Below are 22,126 nucleotides of genomic sequence, written 5' to 3' on the forward strand. Positions count from 1 at the left end.
ATAAGGGCTTCATGGACTAGTCATATTACACTTTTTTCTAATCCCTCGATTCCGATTCATTTATAAACAATATTTCATTAAATATATTTAAATATATGAATGTATCATGTTACAACCATATAAAAACTCAAAGAAAACTCACGAATTCCAAGAAATATGAGGGGACAGCAATGTATAAGATTTTTGTCCAGGATAAACACCAAAGATTAGGAAAGAAGCATGGATATTTAATTATTGCCGGCTATCATTCTCAAATGTTGGCATAAAATCGATCCCCAACCGAGAGTCCATGTCCATGAATGTGTTTCGATGGTCAGATTAGTGTGACACGCGTTTAGTGAGCGTTGCGAAATTCCTATAACTGTGTATCCAGAGGATTTCAGGGATATATCCATGAATGAACAAAGTTAGGATCAAGACAATGACGATATTTCGTAAATAGTAAGGATTTACAAAAAGAAAGAGTAATAATTGTGGTGTAGCGGCAAAACTAAATGTCCTTAATTTAAGAGAACTTACTAGTAGATTTAAATAATTACAAAAGAACGAAAATAGCAAACAGTATAAGACAAAATGTAACAAATATCAATTCAACTGTGAGAAATGAGTAAAAAAAAATAAAAGTAACACTGTCCGAAAAGATTAATTGAAGAAATCATTCTCGAAACATGGTCTCTAAGTATGTATGAAGTATGAAGATGTGTCAGAGTTGAAGTTTTCGAAATGAAAAATTCAAATTTTGTTCAAATTGATAGTTCCACATTTTCCTTGAAGAAATATGGCGGTGCAGCGTGCTATGAAGATCAAGAACAGATCGTTTCCCTGAGCGTATCCATATTAGGCCTGGAGTATCTCATAAAAAGTCCCTCGTTCATTGCTGAACAAACATCCCCCAAATATAGCCGAAATACAAGCTGGATCCCATCCTGGATCTCACAACTTCTGCATGATCACTTGAATAAACCGACTGCAAGCGATTCGTAGTGAATTTCTCCATTCCAACTATGAACTGACTCTCCTGACACATTTCGTAAGGATTTGTCTAGCCCTGGATGAGGTCCCATCGAGAAAACACTTATACGGTGGATTGGCAGCAACGACGGACGGGCAAAGTGATGGCGGTGCTTGTCGGACTGGATTGTATCCGCTCCGGCTAATATTTTCCATTCGCACTTCATCTCTGGAACCTAATTTCTGCAATTTTCACGGCTCTCTGCACCTCTGGATCCCAGGATCTCTCACCCTATGAGGCTCCTTTAGCGCCTTATATTCTGACCCATAATGAAAGAGGATTTCAAAGGAGAAGTGGGCCGAGGGCATTCTATACCAATTGTAGTACCGTTATAATATGAATAGAGTCTAGAAATTGTTAGATTGTATCATTCATGATGTGAAGGCGAAGACCTCACTTTCATAGCTGTGCATGATTTCAGATGAGGCGTTTTTTTTTTTCTTAACAAATTCAGATCTTCGATATATTTTTAACACCTACAAGAAAGGTCTTCATATTCATACATAATTCTACTTCTACCATCAAATAAAGCAAAACTGGTAAAAAAAAAGAACCAAGTAAAAACTTGTCATTACGAGAGCGATTCGTATTCAACTTGCTAAGCTAACTAGTAGAGATCTGTGAACTGTGAGCGTGAGGACAGGAATGTTAAATCGAAATCCTGGAGCACTGACTGTTAGTTTTTCGTCTTTCACACATAAATCAACATTACTTTCCTTTTTTCCGGTAATTAGCCGACTTCCAGTAGGAATACTCTTTGTATTTTTGTTCGTAACGTCAAATAGAAAGGATACGAAGCTCGACACTGTTGCGTAAGCTGCTGCGCTCGAAGCAGTGCAGTGTAGCGTAGCGTTTCGGATCGACGACGACGACTTGTTAATTCCGAGTATCATTTTGTCTTGACCTGACTACACCATAGTTCATTTATAGTCGGTAAAAAAGAAAGAAAAAAAAAGAGGTAAGAAAAAAACGGTGTTCGTCTACTATATAACTTGTTCCTGAAACAAGTCCATTTCTTGGATATGGCATAAATTTCAATGTATAGGATGGCGGAAGCACTGAAGGATTTCGATTTGCGGTGAAAAAAAGTGAAACATGACTTCTGCGATAGTTATAAACCGATCGTCATTGATTGGGATGAATCGATTGACGGAGATCTGTTCCTCCATGCTCAATTTTAGACCTCTAAATCTTTGTACTAATATGTAAGAAAATAAAGAAGAACTACAAAGATAGATTTTTTATTTACATAATTCATATTGATCCAATGGCATTCTTATTTCCTTTCATTCTCAATTCTAGGTCCCATATGATCAATGTACAGAATAAAGTCAAGTACTTTTTGTCCGTGAATGCTACCTTTGAGCAGACAAAAAGTTTCTTATCAAAGAAAAAATCCCACTAACTCATGGAACTCATCGATAAAGCATTTTGAAATACTTCAACTAACAAGTAGCTGTCTATAATTCACAGAAAACAACTCCATTAAATACACGAATATTGAAAACCATTGGGGGAAAAAAAAACTTTTCAACAAAAAACGATTACGATTCAACATGACTCCTCAACTATTAACGAGGTATTAAAATAGTACAGAATGAACATAAAACAAGAAGAAAATATTATGTCTTTCTTGAGATCATCAATATGAACCTCAGAGAAACAAAAAGGCTTCACAACGATAAGGATTCAACACGAAAGACACGTTTGAAACTTCGCAAAAATCAACAACAAAAAATTGTCATAAAATACCGATCAGTCGATTATTTGTTTGCCGCTATCAATGCTCTGACAATTTTTAGCATAATTTCATTTTGTGCCGCTAACTCTTTCTCCAGTGTCTCACATCTGAAACGTAAAATAAATCAAAAGTAAAAGTTTTTTGTGCTTACATCAATCTAGAAGGATCTATCTCGGATTACCTTTTCTCCAGGATAGAATAGCGTTCAGCAAGTACTTTCATTTTTCTTTTCAGCTTATACATCTTCTTACGAGACTTCGACCCCTCAAATTCCAATTCATCCTCGATCAATGAAGGAACTCTAAGACATTATAGAGTAGAACACAAGAAAAATTCTCCCCATAAACCCCCAAAAAAATCTTACTCGTTGTCCGATGGAGGAAGATTAGACCTTGTTGGGACCAACTGAAATCAAAACTAAAGATTGATGTCTTCAAGATAGAGTTATGAACGCCATCACTTACGCTATCCGAGATTCTGGGAATAGAGGAGTTATTATTCGCGTCCATAATTTAGCAACTGACACCTGTATATAAAAGAATAAAGATAAAATCGAGAAACAAAGCAGTCAGACACACACACACCACTGAAGGAAAATGTAGTTAGGGCACTCAGTGACGCCGTTATTTCTGGAAGTAAATAACTAAAACGGTCGGGGCCTTAAGATTTAGCAGCTTAAAAACTTAAGCATTAGTCTTGGAGGATCCATGACACCTAAACTAAAACTATTCTACTACTACTACTAACCAAACTAAAGTTACTAAGAGGAAAAAGGAAGAAAAAGAAAACAGGAAGAGGGAAGAAAGGATGAGGAAGAACGTCATCACTGTTAGTAAATGTAAACTGCTAACAGTGAAGACCTGAATGACCGAAATTACATAAATCAAATAAATATTAGCAAATTTGTGTAGTTCGGATTGGAACTACAAAGAAAGATCTTTCAGTGGATATGAAAAAACAATCCACAATTCTACTACGACATACAGATAAACATTAAACACAATGTGAAATACATTAAGTACGTAGTAAACGTCAGCCTTCTCAAAACCTGGAGAGTATTCCATGTCTACTGCTTCATTCCGCTCTAACATATGTGCAAGACGAATATGCTATTAAATATACATATATCATAAGAAGAAATAAACAAATCGATTGAATTAAACACCTAAAGAAAACATGATCTCTGCTACTTCACAGAATATCATCATCACATAACAACTGGTATCGATCCTATCCATTTCGTCTGGCCGTCAAAGAAAACAAACAAAAATCAATGGAATCTACTACATTCTTTAATAAAAGGAAAATTTCTTCTAATTCTAATAGAGTCGATTCGTCCGCTAAACAACCATCTTTGTCATAGTTTGAAATGAAAATCGCATCAAAGTCAAACTGTTGTTTTAACTCTAAAGTTACTCAAACAGAGGTAGAATGTAGTTGGAAGGGCCACTCAGTGGCGCCCTAATTTCTGGAAGTAAATAACTAAATCAATCGGGACCCTAAGACCTAAGGATTAGTCTTAGAGAATCTATGACTTGTAAGCTAAAGTTACTACGAGAAAAAAGTAAGTCACAACGTCCAGAAATAAGGGCGTCACTGAACGCTCCCCTAGTACACTTCCCTCCTAAAACATTAATTCCCTGAATTACACGATCTTGAGAAGGTAAAAACAGGAGATTTTTTGCATACAATCACTTGTTCGCCTCCATTTTCATTACGAGTAAGATAGAATGGAAAAGGTATGGACCAATCAATCAATAACTAACTAACGAACACATCCAGCAATCCCTTCATTTTACTTCCCATCTATCTTGCAATATTTCATAATATCAAATAAGGGCGCACTGATCTAACCACATTTAAACCAAACTTAAAGTAATAAAAGAACTCAAAAACAACATCTAACCTCACAAATGATGACAGTATAGCGAACGGCTGATTGTGTTGTATCCAGACAGCCGACTGCTGGATATATGCGCAGATGAACGCGCGAAGAAGTTCGTTTCAGGACCTTATCGCGACGCTCGAATAGGCAATTCTGCATGAACGATTAATAAAACAAGATAGAAGACAATACATTATTATTTGACACTGTACGAACTTCTGGTGTGAGGAAGGAGGTCAAGAATCGAAGAGTAATGGATGAGGTGATCAGCTATCAATACCTATATGATCAGTGACAGGTCATAGATGATGCGGCCGCTATTTTTGATTCGCAATATTCAACTATATGGAAGCGATTTTTCCAGAATTTATCCATGTTTTCAAAGAAGATACACTGGGAAGCAATCATTCAAAGACGAATTTTATCACCAAAATAAATAGAGTAGAGAAATAAGCATATAGAACGAATGTATATGTCATTGTTAAAACCGCCTTGTTGAGGGAAACAAGGATAACAGAAAAAATAAAGGAGGATTTCATCGCAAGGAAAAAATTTCACTTATGATTTTAAGGAACCTAGAATAAGGACACTTTTACTTCTAAGTAAAGAAAAAAATGACAAATTTCATCATAGTTTGAATGGAAATGTTTTGGTACCACTTCCGACAAAGGTCATCGCTTCACGACCTTTATCGTAAGTATAAATAAACAATGGTCATTACGCTGAATATTTTTAGATCAGAAAAAAAACCACTACCTCATCACCTCGTGACCGTTGTATTTGATAGAATTATGAATCGATTAAAGGACGAGATAATGGCGGTAAAAACAAATGTTTCGAATGTTACTCAAGACACATCGGGTGTTTGAACAGTTTTTTTTTTCAGAATACCGTCATATTTGCATTGAATATATCGATTCAGTTCTTGTATATGTCAATAATATTGTGACACCCTCCTAGCACAATTTGGCACAGATGACCGGAGCAACACTCGACAATAGTCACTGGTCATGAATGGAATGAACGCTGTTTGCAGGATATTTCATTCTGTATCTTTTTTTCCTGTTTACTGTCATTTTTAATTTAATAAATTATATGTATGTTGTCCAGTGTGCATGTGTGACTATGATTGATTGAATTACCCTGAAATCCTATAGATAAGTCCGCTTTTATTTCTGCAGGAATGCTTTTTTTAATTCTTTTTTGTTACCATCGCTTTTTTTACTTAACAGTGGTTTTCTAACGAGTTTTTTTTTAATTTTAAACAAAAAAAACATTGTAACAAAAACAACCAAATCAGACAATTTTGGAGTCATCATCAAGGTTTGATTGATTAAAACTTAGTCAAGAGGACGTATCTATGGGCGGACTTATTTGTGGGATTTTAGGGAAGTATTTTTCTCAAATAAAACGTTCCTCTTTTTTGAGAAAAAGTTCTTCCCATCCATACTTTCTTACATCGATTTTCTCTTTTCCGTGAAAACCTTTTGTAATTCTTTTTATGGCCTTAGGAGGAATTTCAAAAAGAAACCTTCTTTAGAGTCTTCAAAAGAATCTTCCTTTTTGAAATTTTAGAGCTTTAGGGTTTTTTTCTCTGAGAAATCTGAGGAGCTTCCTGTAATTTCAGCTAGGATCAAACAAGGATGACCTTCGTCTGCAACAAACATTGTTATTATGTTCGACCTGCTTGTCTCATTCCTCGACCTCGTGTACTTTTATCTTATCCGGAAAAAAAAGGACACGTTTCCCACCTCTAGTACATGTCCAGAATCAGTCGAAACGAACGCACTTATGTCTTATGTAGTTTCTTGCATCCCATTAATCAATTTTCGACAGTAGCCGGGTCCCATTTAGAACTTTTTTGGGAGCATTGAAATCATCTGGAAGCACGATGGAAATCCAGGGCTAGACACACATGTTACATCCTTGTTCCAACCGTCTGCACAACCAGGTGGATTTCTGGCTACCGCCATTTAAACATCACCGAGCCTTGAAGATTATACTTGGACTTCTCAATTTTTTTTTGCTTTTTTTTTTTGCAAAGTACAGCTCATTTTTAGTTGTCCAGGAATTCGGGTGATTAAATCTGTGCTATTAATGAGAAAATACTTCTAATTTAGAAGATCTTTGCAATGGATCGTTCAAGGATAGTTTCCTTACTAAAATTTGTCTTTATGGCTAATGCACATACTAACTAAAAATGGAAATACAAAGCATTTTTTTTTTATGAAAATGTACATATCAAGATAGTGTATAACAAGAAATTACTCCCTAAAAATTCCGAAAAGGTAATGAAATCCATGAATTTTGAGACTAACTACATATTCCTAGAACTCTTACAAAAATCCATTTTTCTTGTCTGCACCTATGGAACGCAACTCAGAGACTAGAAATCAAAAATGCAACAATTGACGCATTCCAGAAATTTCTTATTCCCAACACAATGAATATGTACTTCCCAGCTGTTGGCACTTTTTAAATAATTGTTTTTTTTTTCTTTTTCAATACAATGACCATTAAGCAGTCGCAACGATCGTAGATTATATTGCCACAACCTCACTGCGTCGTGCAGTAATGGAAATATTCGGAAAAATGAGAGATACTGTATTATATAGAATCCATTAGTAATTTTAGCTGCAGCTTTTCTTTTTCTTTTTTTTTTTCTTCGTTGTCCGCCTCACCAATCCACAATGTCACGTTTCAAATCTTTTATATTATTTTAGCGTTTCTGATATAAAACAATAAAATTCGTTCAATAAATTGAACAAGGGACATCGTCCGCCTGTTCCTTCATTTGATAAATAGCATGTTGTCGTTTGCGCTTTGACCTCAAACACTCGCCCCTTTCTCATTTTTACTGCCGATCAGATGTGAGGAAGGATACTCGGCTACGAAGTGCTTCATTGTTTTCTTCTTTATTTCACCTTCTGGATCTTTTCATCCATACTCTAAAGCTTATTTCATTGCGAAACTCTTAATTGATATTTTCTCCTTCATTCTTATTTCACAAAATAAGAACAATAGTATATTTTTGGTAATAGTTCAATTTTTCCAGCTCATGCTCTTCATTTTCCTTCTTTTACTCTGCGATTCCGGTCAAGCACGTCAAACGTGCTCTTGGGAAGTAAGTCGAATAGATACTTATTCTGGCAGTTGGTAATGTGGATGAGGTTACCAATTTTTCTTGCTTTCACACGTCTGGAAAAGAACACGACTACGACCGGCTACCTCAAAGGGATCACCCCACGAATCTGAGGTGGTACGGATTTCAGGTGGAGTATTCTTATACGGGCTAGTAGATCATGGAGAGGGGAGCGGGGGAGGATTCCGTCCATTTCTTCCTAATTCCCGTAAAAAACGGCCCGGAAGATGCGGCGTGTGCACAAGGCTGGCGCGCTCCAATCGAACTCGTAGGAAAAAGCGCACCGGGACGCTCGAAGTCGTATCTTCCCGGCCGTTTTTTACGGCAGTTAGGAAGAAATGGACGGAATCACCCTTCTCTCCATAATCTACAACTCCGTATAGGCATAACCCACCTGAAATCCGTACCACCTCAGATTCGTGGGTTGATGCCTTTAGGCCTTGAAAATCAGCCAAATCAATTTAAAAAAAATCTTTCCAAAATTCCTCTGTCGCAATACAAAATTATTACGTATATCGATAATTAATGTGTGTACTTAGGATCAATTACTTATTCACCATAAAACTTTTTTTCGCAATCGAAAATTCTGGAACACCAACACAATGGTTTTGATTTGTGCAAGCACACCTTTTCGTTTATGGATCTTCATTACGGATATGGAATTCTGAGGCTTCACACAAACTTTTAAATCCATTATCACTCAATATCAAAATTTAGGCATGTAACGTTTGGAGTGATAAGGATGGCGTTATAAATGTTCATCTTGTACCACATACGCATGATGACCTTGGCTGGATAAAAACTGTGGATCAGTATTACTATGGATGTGATTTTGAACGTTTTGCTTTTCTTTTGAAGATTATGAATCTATTATTAACTACTTTAAAGGTTGAAAATATTACTTTTAGCACTACCTCGTCTTGTTCCCGTTGGAGTTCAATACATATATAATACAGTTATCGACGAACTACAAAAACATCCGGAAAGGCGGTGAATCTAAAATTAAATTAGTTTGATTGATCAAGTAATTAATTAAATTAATTGTTCAATTAATTTACATGCATATACATATATTCGCTATTAACAGCGGCTTAAATTCAAAAGATCAAGCAATTACCTAGAAAAATTTCAGATTTTCCTTTGCTGAGACCGGTTTTCTATGGAGATGGTATAGGGACCATAATGATTTTGAAAAGCATAGGCTTCAGAAGCTTGTAAAAACCGGTAAGTTCTCCAAAATATAATAGATAGTAATATATGACACGAAAACAAGAAGAACATTGGAATTTTTTTATTTCTGGACAAGTTGTTTTTTTTCCTCGCTATATTTAAAGGAGGAGGTTTTTGAACAAAGACAACAATAATAATGGACATATAATGAAAACCGAGCTTTATTTAATATCCATAGATAAATCTGGATATGTCTAACTCCAGAAGAGAGCAGCAACTTCCCTCTAGCTCATATTTGTTTATTCATTAATTCATTTTATCATATTGTTTGTGATTCTTATATATGTAGGTCAAATTGAGTTGATCGGTGGAGGATGGGTTCAAAATGATGAAGCTGCAGCTCATTACGTGGATATCGTAGATCAAATGACTCTCGGCCTAAAGGTTTGTGAGGGCCTCATTTATGCCAGGGTGTTTCGTTAAAAATATTTTTGCCGGTATTTTTAGAAATTGGACCAACTATTTGGTGAATGTGGAAAACCAAAAGTTGCATGGCAAATTGATCCATTTGGACATAGTAAAGAACAGGCGAATTTATTTGCCATGGTACGAATTCGACTATTTTTCACGAAGTTCACGTACATATTCTCATTGGAGAAAACGAATTATCCATGTTTTTATTAGATGGGATTCACTTCGTTATTCTTTGCTCGGATCCACTATCTTGAAAAAGAAGAACGTTTGAAGAATAAAAGTCTTGAATTTATTTGGAATGCATCTGAAGACCTCAGTAAGTCCCATTTATCCTCAAATGCACTCATAATCATTTAAAAATCTCTCTATCTTTTAGAAACACAAATCCTTACTGGTGCATTCTATCAGGATAATTATGGACCACCGGAAGGTTTCTGTTTTGATTCACTTTGTGGAGACGAACCTATCATGGACGATCCAGATTTTGAAGATTATAATCTTGATCAGAAAATAGCAGATTTTATTACACAAGTCAAAAAACAGGTCTCAAACTATAATTGCCATCAAAACTGCTTCCGAATAATCCAGAAGTCACTTGTTTGCTTCAGGCATCTTTCCTTCGAACTTCACATGTGATGCTTTTAATGGGAAGTGATTTCCAATATACTAATGCTAACTCGTGGTACACGAACCTGGATAAACTCATACGATATGTGAACGGAAACGTAAGTCCCTTTTTTTAGTATTTAAATGGGAAAATATGTTACAATTTTGAAATAAAACATAAAAAAAGAAGGTTAGTAGGTTTGGGATGATTCCCTGATGAGTTTGGGAATTAGGAGATTATCTTCGGTACCAGAAAACTGTTTTTTATTGTATTCCTTATAAGTATACTGTATCTCCTATGACCGCTTTTCTCGTTCTCCCCTTTTTTCATCCAACAAATCAGACCAAAAAATAATTTTGCTGAAAAAGCTAAAAATTGGAAAAGGTTCAATGAGAACAACAAATAGTTGCGCGCAATAATTGCTAAGGGAAACCCTGTTGTAAAATTGTATTTTTGCTTCTTTTTGTCCATTATTTTTATTCTTTACTTTTTTCAAAGACGCAGCTGAGTGACACATCCTTTTTTCTATGTTATCCAGCAGTTATTCTATCACATCTTGAATCTGAATTAATTAAAAATCGTTCTCATTGTAACATTTTAATATAAATGTTACATGCATTCCTTTTGGATTTAGGTACAACTGGATGTAGTCTATGGAAATTCAGGAACGAAATTTTTTGTGCATGGTTCAAATTTCGAAAAGACTTTATTTATGACATAGATATAATCAAACATTAACCTTCTTTCACACTCATCTAGAAAATCAGAGAAAAAGATCGGATTTTTGTTCATTGACTAAGGGACCTAAATTTCATTGAAGGGAATTTCAGGCGACTCATGGTGTCCACGTCTTCTATTCGACTCCATCGTGTTATGTTAAAGCAATCACCGACTCGTCCACACAACTGCACCTACCTACTAAGAGCGACGACTTCTTCCCGTAAATAAGAGTTTTTCTATAAAGACCACCCCATCACTTTTTTTTCGAAGAAAATGTTTTGATTCTTGAAATTTTTGGATATTCTTTCTAGGTATGCATCCTCAAACGTATCATACTGGACTGGCTACTTTACAAGTCGACCTACTCTTAAAGGAATGATTAGAGACGCAAGCTCTCTACTACAAGTTGGAACAAAATAAGTAGTTGAAAAAAAGATTAGGTAAGTAATTTTGAACTCATTCAGCTCTGCAAGCAACTTGATGCTCTTGCCGATCTCGGCCCTGAAGATGATGCTGATGTGGAGACAATGGCACGAGCTTCAGCTCTTGCTCAACATCATGATGCTATCACGTGAGAATTACAAATATGTTTTATCCTGGATATCTGAGTTTTTTGCGGATTTTTTAGTGGTACAGCAAAGGAAAATGTGACTAGAGACTATGAGAAACGTCTGGCTAAGGCGGTTAAAGAGGGAGAGGTAAGATGACTTCAAATGTCACATTATTTTTGTTAAATTCACAGATATAATTAATTTTTCGGGTTAATTCAAGGAAACTAATCAACTAATCAACTAATCAACTAATCAACTAATCAACTAATCAACTAATCGACAACTAATCGATTTGTTTTTGAAGTTTTTTTTTTGCTGCTAAGGACTTCAAGGATTTCAGTTGTGTCCGCTAATAGTTCCTCAGTTAAAATTTCTACCAGTTAACTATAAAAGTCATATATTTGTGACCTTCCTGCAAGAATGACTTTCATTGTTTACTGGTAGGTAATGTCACAAATATATGGCTTAATTTAATGATTATATTATGATTATTTACTTGGTTTAATTTTAATATATGAGTTTTTGTAAGAGTCCATCCATACGCACAGAATTTTGAGAACAAAAAAACGCTGCATAACGTACTTCTTTATGGCGATCGGTTCAACCGCAACCCATGCAAACGCAAATATGAAGTCTTTGTGAAAACTCAACAAAAAAACAAGAGAATACTGCTCCTGAAACTCCTGCAAAACTACTTCCTGAAGATAGAAAGTAGTTACTATGTGCTACGAATGAACCGAATGTTTCAAAATTGGTTATCCAGTTGATATCTTCTCCATAGATCTAGTCATACGGTCACTTTACAGGTCCTATGTGGAAGTGGTGACCTTTAATGATTATTATTAACGACTATCTTTTTGAGATTTTATTTTCAGATAGTAATCAACGACTACCTTAAGAAAATCTCTCCAAAGAATGTTTACAAACCACCACGGCATCATCTCTGTCCGTTAATCAATGAAACTATCTGCAATACTATAAAGTAATTAAAATCATTTTTGAAAAAAAAAATTAAGCAGTTAATTTTTACTGATTCAGGAATGAGTCAACTTTTGCTGTTACTGTATTCAACAGTAACTCAAGGCAGTATTCCGGATTCATTACAATTCCTTATTATTCCAAACAAGCTATGGTAATGAATCCGAAAGGAGAACGTATTCCTGTACAGGTACAACCAATATTTTTTAGCATTTATTTATTTATTTATTTTTATTTTTTCATATAATCTAACTGAATATTTTTATTGATATTTTTTACAGCTTATGAAAACATTCCAAGTGAATTCAATGGATACGAATGTTCGTGCACCTTATGAACTAATGATACCGGTTGAAATTCAACCATTTGGCTATGCTACCTATATCGTGGATAATTCATCGTCAATGTGAGTAACATCTATGAGTACAGTATGAGGGAATATCATTATGGATTTTATACGTATTCATGATTTATATTGATGATCGACGTGGATTCCCCTACACACCGATACGTTCCCCCCCCCCCCTCCTACATTACTATTATCGAACGTCGGATGTGTTGATGTGTGTAGGCATCGATGTTTAGTCATAGTTGCGTTGTGATGAGACAAAAGTTCCCGATATGAGATCGGTTCCGGAGGAAATGTAGACAACGTTCGTATAGCACAGAAAATATTTGATTCATCATAGAATTCATTCACACAACAAATATTCCAAAAACTATTTCAAGAAAACGTTGAAAAAAGGAAAAAAAATCTCTTTCCATCAAAAAATCTAACTAGTTCTAGTTCACTTATTCAAGACGTTGACAAATCAATATTCCCCAATAAATCAATACCTAGTATTCTCCTAATGCGTCCATGTACATATGTATTAGCTTCCAATCGGTGATTAATCAATATCATTAAGGATTAAAAGCAAATTTTGGTGCTATCAGGAGGATGTACATATGTAAGGAATTTTAGACAAAAAATAGTACACTTTTCTTTACATCCAGAACTATCTAACTACTGTAGTTCAGATTCAAAAATTAAATAAATAAAAATAAAAACTTAAATTCAAAAAATTCAAAACTTCAATTCAAAATTTAAAAGATGTTCAACAAAAATATGTGGAATAACGAAAATTCTATATGAAAATCTGCCCAATTTATTGACTTCCAGATTTCTTTTCAACGTTTATTTGCCGAATTTGCTACAATTTTTCATCATCGCTAGTGTTGCAGCAAATCTTGCACTTTTCCTCGATTTTCTGTGTTTTTTTACGCTTCTCTCAATTAAATAAATAAACACTATAATCTATTGCACATGTTCCTCGAATGCAATTCGTTTGCACTGGAATCGCACTATATGTATGTTCAAATTAAATGAAGCGTAAAGTACTATTGCGCCCATCTACAAACTAGCACTTTAGCTTTAGTTTTTTTTTCTTTTTTTTTTATTTCCCAAATGAATCCTTTGAAGGATTCATCAACGTTTATCTACAAACACTTTCCTTTCAAAGGCTCTTGTACTTCACTAGAAACTGAAGTGGCATATTTAGAATGCAGAACCTCATTGAAATTCATTTGCATAGAATTCAAGAGAAGTGAAACAATTAATGCTGCAAATTAATTCTAGACCGAGAACTTTGTTAGTTTTATGATTATTTATGATTTTCGCGTTTAAAAAATGTTTTTTTAATGTGTGTTGGAGGAGAGTTCAACTAAAAATGGAAAAAGGGAGAGAAGTCGAAAAAAAGTTTTGACATTTTAATATAAACTTGTAAAAGTCACTGAGTCATTCGCGATCTATTGAGTGGTACTATGAACCACTCATCTACTCATCAACGCTTAAGGATAGCGGCAGAATAGCTGGATTTCTAAAATAGAATACAATCAAAGATGACATGACAGAAATTCGTGTGTATGAGGACTTCCTTGTCACTTTTTTTAAAATAATTGTTCTATGACCAAAGGAAATTGAAAAAATCCTGAGAAAATCACTTTTGAACCGATGCGCTTAAATTCTTGAAAGTTCAAAGTATTCACGACGTCCTTCTGGAACCTAGGTTCTTGACAGATATCCCATGTATCTATTCCCACTAATGGTAAGAAATTACGTTGCATGTATAGTCAAAAGCTCCTGGATACACGCTGATCGTATATTCCCGAAGCGCCGCTTGCCTCCTCCTGTTTGCCTTCGGGAAAAATTATTTATAGCGATTGTTTTGATTTGCGGACAACAACAACAAATGGGCAATAATTTTCGTAGAATCCATTGTTGGCAAATTGGCAGGCGGCCAATCGACGAAATACAAAGTGCTGAGAGGACGAAATTGCCTATTTAATGAAACTTTCCGAATAATTGATGGAGGTTCAAGGTTTTCGGAGTATCAGAGAATATTGAGTCTCGAATTTTCAGCTGGAAATTTGTTTGTGATTGTTTAGAGCTGCTTACTTCTACTTGATTTCAGTTATATGAATTCTGATATATATTAGTTTATTTACACTGATAAGAATGCAAATTTTGCAAAATCACATATCCATTTCCCTTTTGTTCTTCGTAACACATCCAGAAAGATTCTTAAACGATGTTAAGAAATTTTTTTCCGAACAAATCACGGTGATTATCCATTATCCTATCTGTTTCTGCCAGCATAGCTGTTCCTCCAAAAAAAACCATTTCAAAGTATCGTAACGAACGTTAGAAAAGCAGGAATGTTCTAAAAATTCAACAGCTGTTAGTTTAATACACTATTATGCTTGTTTAAATTGCTTTCTCTTGAAATCGATTTTTCCTGGTTAATATCACAAATAATTACATAGTTGAGAGTAAATTTCATTATTTCAAAGCGTTTTTCAAAAAATCTACTGCAAAATAGCTCCATAAAATAATCTCTTAAATTATTTCCAAAAAAAAATGCAATCATAGATATTCGGACCGAGGGGGTTCAAAAGAGTTCTTCTCACAGTTTATAAAATAAAAAGCTCATTTCTTCTGACAGATTTCAAAAAATAACTGCCAAATAAGTAATGAAGAATAAAAAACTAAAATACGAAAAAAAGAACAGAGGAAGCATGAACATGACATACGTATTTAATTGCCGTTGAAAATTTTGAATTCGATCGATGAAAAATTTGTCTTCTTTTATTGCTTTCCCCGTAACTGGTATGAGAAGAAACGAGTTGCTCGCCCTTTCCTCATCAATACCCTACGCTATCATGCATTTTCTGTGATGTTACCTTCTTTTTTTAAGGAAGAACACGTGCAACGTTTAGTCTATCAGCGAAGATCTTACAGGATTAAGAGAAATTACATTTGACTGAATTAGGCAAAAAAAAAATGTTGAAGGGATCAAGTGCTTCTCAGCAACGAAGTCACTTATTTTGCATTCGATCCAGAATCGAATACGTTTTCAACAGATGAGCACGAGATCACAAAAGATAATTGTAAGATGCACAGAAAATAAACAAATAAATCTCTAAGGGTATCAAGGTGAAAAATTCTTAAATTTCTCCATTCTAAAAAGGAATTTAATTTTTCTGAAATAGGAGTTAAGGTAGGACACGTAATTCCACAATTATTTCTAGTCAAAAATTCCGCTTAAGGCCTGAAATGAAGTCCCAACTGTAAAATCAATGATAAGTTAGGAAAAGAGATCACTTCGGGAAAGGTTCTCAAGCAAAAAATTATTGAGAATCTTGAAGGTGAGAATGGAAATTGGGAGGAGGATCACCATTGTATGAGACAACCTCCGTTAGGTACGCAACGTTTAATCGATCGGTACAACACCTCTCCCGTAGTATACACCTGATCGACTGATCTACTCGATCCTTGTCTATTACAGGATCCATGAAACACAAAAAAAATTTAATTGAACTTTAATTTAATTTTAATTGAGTAGAGCATGCCGTGTCTACTCATTTCAGCATTGAACTTCTGGAACAACTACGATATTATGCCGATGGTTCTCTTCTAAATTCTAACAAAATAAATGAATCAGATTTTTATAAATATATTTTTAATTGATTCTTAATTTTTTTCAAAATTTTAATTTTAATTAGCAGAGTAAATTCTTGAATTGATGATGGTTAAGAGTAGCTTTACCGAATACATGACAGGCCCAATTACCAGTAAGATCGTCAGCTTAACCTAAAAAGTCTATGATTTCTGATGATAGTTTAAACTACTTTCTCTCCAATTTTATATTGTTCCTGGTTAACTTTACTGGATATTTGCTGATCTATATTGAGTGCTTATCCACTGATCTACATTCATTTATCTCAATCCTCTCATTTAGCTAATATAAGGAATATTTTTCTGATCCTTATTCGTAAAATTCTGTTGCTGTTCAATGTTCATCTCAAAGAAATATTTTACTTGTTTCAGACGTTCAGCTACTCCACAATCATCCACGTTCAGACCCACGGAAGAACCGATTTCCATCCAGAATGAGGTGTTGAAAAAAATGTTATGTTATAAGTTAGAATTTGAGGAAAATCCCTAGAGTTAAGGAATATGTGTTAACTTTCGACAACGACGGACTGGTGTCAACACTAACAGAAAAAGTGACAAATGTGACCCATTCATTCCGTCAGGAGTTCTTCTATTATCCTGGTGAGAAAACAGATTTCCTCCGAATTTGATTAATGAGCCGCGAACATTACTACATTATTAGCCAGCTGTACAAGTTTTGCCACATAGAAAGTAGTAATAAGTTATTGTTAGAGGTTAATAGCATTTCACAGGAGTGATGAATGGTACACAACCTTCCGGAGCGTATATTTTCCGTCCTGATGGTCAACCTGTTACAATTGGAAAAGCGCAACTTGAAATTCTTAAGGTAAATAAGAAGATCCTAGCAAAGTTTTTTTCCTCCCCCTACGAGAGATCTCCCTGCTAAAATATAAGCAAACTCAGGGCCCTCAATCCGAAGAGGTACGACAAATTTTCAATTCTTGGGTGGCGCAGATTATTCGACTCAAGAAGAACGCCAAACATATTGAATTTGATTGGATTATTGGCCCGATACCAAAGGAAGAAAAGTATATTTTCCAACAGTAATTACTAGTCATTTACTAAACCAGTAAGGCTAGCAAAGACTGGAATTAATTATTAGACACATATGCTGGACAATACATAATAAATTAACGACGCATCATTAAGCGATCCCATAACGAAAGAAGTTGTCACGAGGTACATCACGGACATCAAAAATGATAACATTTTCTTCACGGATTCAAATGGACGACAAATGATGCGTAGAGAGTGCGTTCTCGTCATGTATTACTATGCAAAAGAATTCCTTTCATAAATTTTCTAAAAATGATCTTTTTTTGAGGAGAAATTTCAATCCTTCCTTCAAGTATGTTGACACCGAACCAGTATCAGGAAATTATTATCCTGTTACCAACCGGGTATTTTTGAAGGTAGAAATTAATTGCATCCAACATCTAATTAAATAAGATATAGTTTTGATTCCTTTTTCAGGATAACAACAAGCAACTAACTATTCTAACGGATCGCTCCCAAGGTGCCACTTCTTTTGATGGCGGTTTAGAATTGATGGTTAATTTTTTTTTAAATGCTTGCATGCACTTGTGTTCGAGGGTTAATTCAAACTGCCAGTCTTTAATCTTCAGCTGCACCGACGATGCTATGCTGATGACCACTGGGGAGTGGAAGAGGCTCTTGATGAGCCTGGCGATGGCAATGGATTGGTTGTTCGTGGAACTCACTATGTGCTCTTTGGCGATGCAAAGGCAGGTTTTTATAGCGTTCAGAGGAGAAAAGTGAATAACAAGTTCTTTTTTTATCAGTTTTTTTTGTGTTGGATAGAAAACTAAGTTCTGCAGAACCTTCTAAGTTCTGAATATGGTGGACCACTTTTTCCATAGGCGACGAAATAACTTAAAGCAAAATATGGCAAAAATCTAATTAATTTAACTTAATTTATTTATTTAATTGAAAATGAATCGAAACTTAATTTTACATTCTACAATAAGCATATTTTTGTTCATTTAGATGATAAAGACAAGAATGATTAAAAATTTACAGATATTTTGGAGTATTTCCCAAAAAACTAGAAAAAAAATTTTAAAAAAATTAGACTACAAATAAATACTCATAATCTTTCTCATATGCCCACTTCACTTATCATGAAGGATTGTGGTGGACTACTACATCTACAACAATTTCATGAACTCTTTTTATCCTTTACAAAAAAAAAATATATAAACTACCGTTAGATACAAAATAAATTTTTTAATGTCTACATAGCTAAATAGAATCAACACTACTATATTTTGGAAAAATAAAAATATAAAAGATCTTTTATGGCACAATCCCCACATTTGTTCCGTTTGCATTCCGATGTTAGCCCGTTTCTAGTGGCTTTCTCCACGTTTTTCCTTTCAACGACGAATAACATCGCAACATCTGTGGCGAAGTGGTGACTCCATCTATTGTGCGGAGTTCCGGCACAGTTTTTTCATAAATTCTACAATAATAAGGTTATATTATAGTTGTGAAGGATTAAAAATAGTGATTTAATCCTTGAAAAAAAATAATCTTCATTTTTTAGTTTTTTAGTGTTTCTCTTTGAAAAATCACTCTAAAGAAAATCTCCTTCAAAAACAGAAGCACTTTTTTCACGTATGGATACATTCACTTTCACAAACAATTATTACAATTTGATAAAAAAAGAAAACTAATCAGAACTAGAGATTTTCCGTCTACTATTTCTAGATGCCCAATAATATCGAAAGGGTGTACAGAATTATTGGAAAGATCTCCTCCATTACTTTTTGAATCTGAATTCTTTGATTTTTTTAAAATCTGAATTTTTACATCACTAATATAAAATTCTTTATCATACAACCTACACTAGATTAAATAGATTTAACCACTAGATGCAACTATATGACCTCTTCTTCTATTTTTTATTCTTTTTTGTATCTGATCCATATTGTTTAGGAGATTCAGTCTCTTTTATCTCCTAAAAATTGAAGATATTTACATAACACAATGATTTCAAGTGTAATACTATCTACGTTCGTTTTACTTTTTACTTTTGAACATATAGGAAATCTTTTTTGCAAAACTCAGACAAAAATATAGGCATATATTTACATAATTATACATATGAAGATTACCTTCATTATTATATAGCATTATAAGATCCTCAAGCGATCCAAAAATATCCACCGCACCCTTCAGGTATCAACGAGCAACGTTGTTTACAGATCAGCACAGTATACACGAGGTATTTCGGGATTTTTATTACCGTTATGGTAGTTTATTGTGAAATACAGTAACGCTAACCGTTATGAGGCTGTTTTGTATACTATACAATGGTCAAATTTTGTAATTGATACAATTTTTTTTACAATAAAAGAAATATTGGGGAGAACATTTTGATCAATGACCTCGGGAATGGGAATGAAATCAATGGATGATTATTGGCAGACCAACGAGCAACATGATTCTAACTATACCTAGATGTTCAAGTGTTATTTAGTTTATATTTTTCTCATATTTTTATATTTTTTTCTCATTGTTTTCTTTCTTCTATAACACAGTCCCTTAGGGAAAAATCATATCATATACCTTGTTTAGAATCTGGATAACATGGATTTCTCAAAGGAACTAGCAAATTCCTTTGAGAAATCCATGTTGTATTTATGGATAATAGTTTGTTACATCTACATTATATTGGATAGGAACTTATCCAGTTCTCTGTTGTGTGCCAAGAAAGTTTTTTTTTTTTTGAAGGTGAAAACGAAGTACACATACTCCTGAATACCTCCATATATTCCAGACAGCGGCTTCGATTCATCGTCCACTAGCAGTTAAAATATTCCATCGTCCTATTCTCACTTTTGCCAATGTACAAAATGCTACCGTATACGGTCAAATCTACAAGATGGAGGTATATAGTATCGTATAGTATAGTGATTCTGATTAGATCTGATACAAATGAGCGATATAGCGTCGATGTTTATACGAGAATGAACGCAAAACGACGACCGATGCCGGTGTAAATGTCATTGCCTTTCGGTTGACATTTGGAAAACTCTTACAACTCACATTCCTTAATGAAATGAGATCAATTGACTCATCCGAATACTAAAAGATTTTTTCACCTCATTTTTTCTTCTCTTTAGTTCTCTTCATTGACACGTTCATTACCGGAATTCGCACATTTGATGACACTTGAAAGATGGCATAAGAAGAGTCTTTTACTACGTATCGAACATATTTACCAGAATCAGGAAGATGCTGATAATAGTAAACCTATGGATGTTGAATTACAGGTATTCACTTTATTATAACAAAAACAAATACTCCGGATATAATTTATCTCATCATCATTTCAGGATCTCTTTAGCCAATTTAAAATAGAGAAAATGACTGAACTAATGTTGGCCGGAAATCGAAACATTACCAATTTCACACGAGATCGACCTAGTCGATACAAAGGTAGAGTTAAATTAGTTTAATTATGATCAAAAACTGAAACAATTCTTTTTTCATTTAATTCAAAGATCTCTAACCTATATAACTGACATTCTCTAAACAGTTTAACTGTGAAGATAATTTTCCAGGCGAAAAAAAAAACACAAAATTATATTTAATTCTTTAACAGAAACTTCTCTCTTTTTATTTCTCAACTACGTGACAATTTCCCTCATCAGTTAACTGCTGGAAATACATTTTCACATCAGTTTCATTTCCGCCTAATGCGTTCCATTAAACATTCGTAATGTCATCCATCTTTCTGAAACAAATACATACATTTGGTTTTTTTTTTTTTGGGTTTTCAGCAATTCCCGACATCTCAACTCTACTTTTGCAAGGAACGAGTAATATTCTAGTTCTCAGTTTTGTTAAGAACTTTTGTAGCCAAATCCATATAATAAAATAATAGAATGAAAAAATTCCTTAAAAATAATCTCCACTTTAGTCAGATTCATCCAGTCTTTTCAAACATTATTTCAAAAATGATTAGAATAAGGAAACATTTTATGGATATTTTCGAGGAAAGAAACAAGTGGAAAGACTTTTTTTCTGAGTTTAACTTCTACTCAAGTACCTAAATTATTCTTAGCTTCTTCTTTCTCAAATATTTTTGACAAATGATAGAAGAACATGTCTAGGTATAACTAGTACTCTTTCTCAGTTTTATTTCTACTTACAAACTCCTATTTATTTGTTCATTTTGCTTTTTCCAATAACACTAACAATTTTAATAAGTAATGTATTACTTTTCTTTTTTTCTCGAAGATATTACTTATAATATGAATCATTGAAAATTTAGGAGACTTCAAAATCGCACTGAAACCGATGGAGATCCGTACGTTCAAGCTCGACGTTCAGTGGTTGTAGTAGAAATACATAAATTTCTTAACTACCACGTTTTTTCATAAAGAAACTTCGCAATGTTTACAACACATAAAAAATCTACGCACACAGACGAAGATCAAAATCTTCATTTCGTATTAATAAAATAACATTATAGCCTAAAATTCATCACTTTGAGTATCTAATAATCGATCATTCAAAATATGTATATGCAGCATTAATCGATTAACAGTAAATCAATGACAATGGCAATCAATGGCGAGGAAAATGTAGCATGAAAGTGAATCATTACACCCGGTCAGTTATTATAACAGCATCATTTTTCGCTACATGTGACGAGAAAGAAAGAAAGCGACGAAACGGAAGATGACATGTGAAAAGAGAAAAAAAAACATAGCTAGCAAATGTAATACATGTAATAAATACCTTAGAACTCACAATAAACCGGCTTGTACAATTAAAAGACGCGCGAGCGATGACATCGTTACCATTTTCAATAAGGC

At 34.1% G+C, this 22,126-nt stretch overlaps 3 protein-coding genes across 3 annotated transcripts; 1 reads left to right on the forward strand and 2 right to left on the reverse strand.

Annotated features, from left to right (window-relative positions):
• Positions 1 to 2,775: 2,775 nt before the first annotated feature.
• Positions 2,776 to 3,262, reverse strand: RB195_021370 (uncharacterized protein; the record flags this gene model as incomplete). Its single annotated transcript, XM_064208079.1, has 4 exons — positions 2,776 to 2,860; positions 2,935 to 3,054; positions 3,118 to 3,158; positions 3,218 to 3,262. The coding sequence occupies 4 exons, from the start codon at positions 3,260 to 3,262 to the stop codon at positions 2,776 to 2,778; spliced, it is 291 nt and encodes a 96-aa protein (XP_064063960.1).
• Positions 3,041 to 4,797, reverse strand: RB195_021371 (uncharacterized protein; the record flags this gene model as incomplete). The annotated part of the gene is made up of 4 exons (XM_064208080.1): positions 3,041 to 3,054; positions 3,118 to 3,158; positions 3,218 to 3,279; positions 4,660 to 4,797. 4 exons carry the CDS (start codon positions 4,795 to 4,797, stop codon positions 3,041 to 3,043), a joined length of 255 nt encoding a protein of 84 aa, XP_064063961.1.
• Positions 4,798 to 7,696: 2,899 nt separating this feature from the next.
• On the forward strand, positions 7,697 to 21,647 carry RB195_021372 (uncharacterized protein; the record flags this gene model as incomplete). The annotated part of the gene is made up of 28 exons (XM_064208081.1): positions 7,697 to 7,762; positions 8,498 to 8,606; positions 8,689 to 8,770; positions 8,913 to 9,004; positions 9,300 to 9,394; positions 9,458 to 9,556; positions 9,635 to 9,740; positions 9,801 to 9,967; positions 10,033 to 10,149; positions 10,862 to 10,971; positions 11,063 to 11,156; positions 11,216 to 11,322; positions 11,380 to 11,449; positions 12,178 to 12,284; positions 12,341 to 12,470; positions 12,562 to 12,686; positions 16,650 to 16,716; positions 16,775 to 16,877; positions 17,009 to 17,103; positions 17,181 to 17,305; positions 17,427 to 17,528; positions 17,602 to 17,689; positions 17,751 to 17,828; positions 17,903 to 18,026; positions 20,084 to 20,190; positions 20,426 to 20,575; positions 20,639 to 20,741; positions 21,580 to 21,647. The coding sequence occupies 28 exons, from the start codon at positions 7,697 to 7,699 to the stop codon at positions 21,645 to 21,647; spliced, it is 2,886 nt and encodes a 961-aa protein (XP_064063962.1).
• Between the last annotated feature and the right edge of the window lie 479 nt (positions 21,648 to 22,126).

Source organism: Necator americanus, chromosome X (genome assembly GCF_031761385.1).
Source record: "Necator americanus strain Aroian chromosome X, whole genome shotgun sequence".
Taxonomy (NCBI): Eukaryota; Metazoa; Nematoda; class Chromadorea; order Rhabditida; family Ancylostomatidae; genus Necator; species Necator americanus.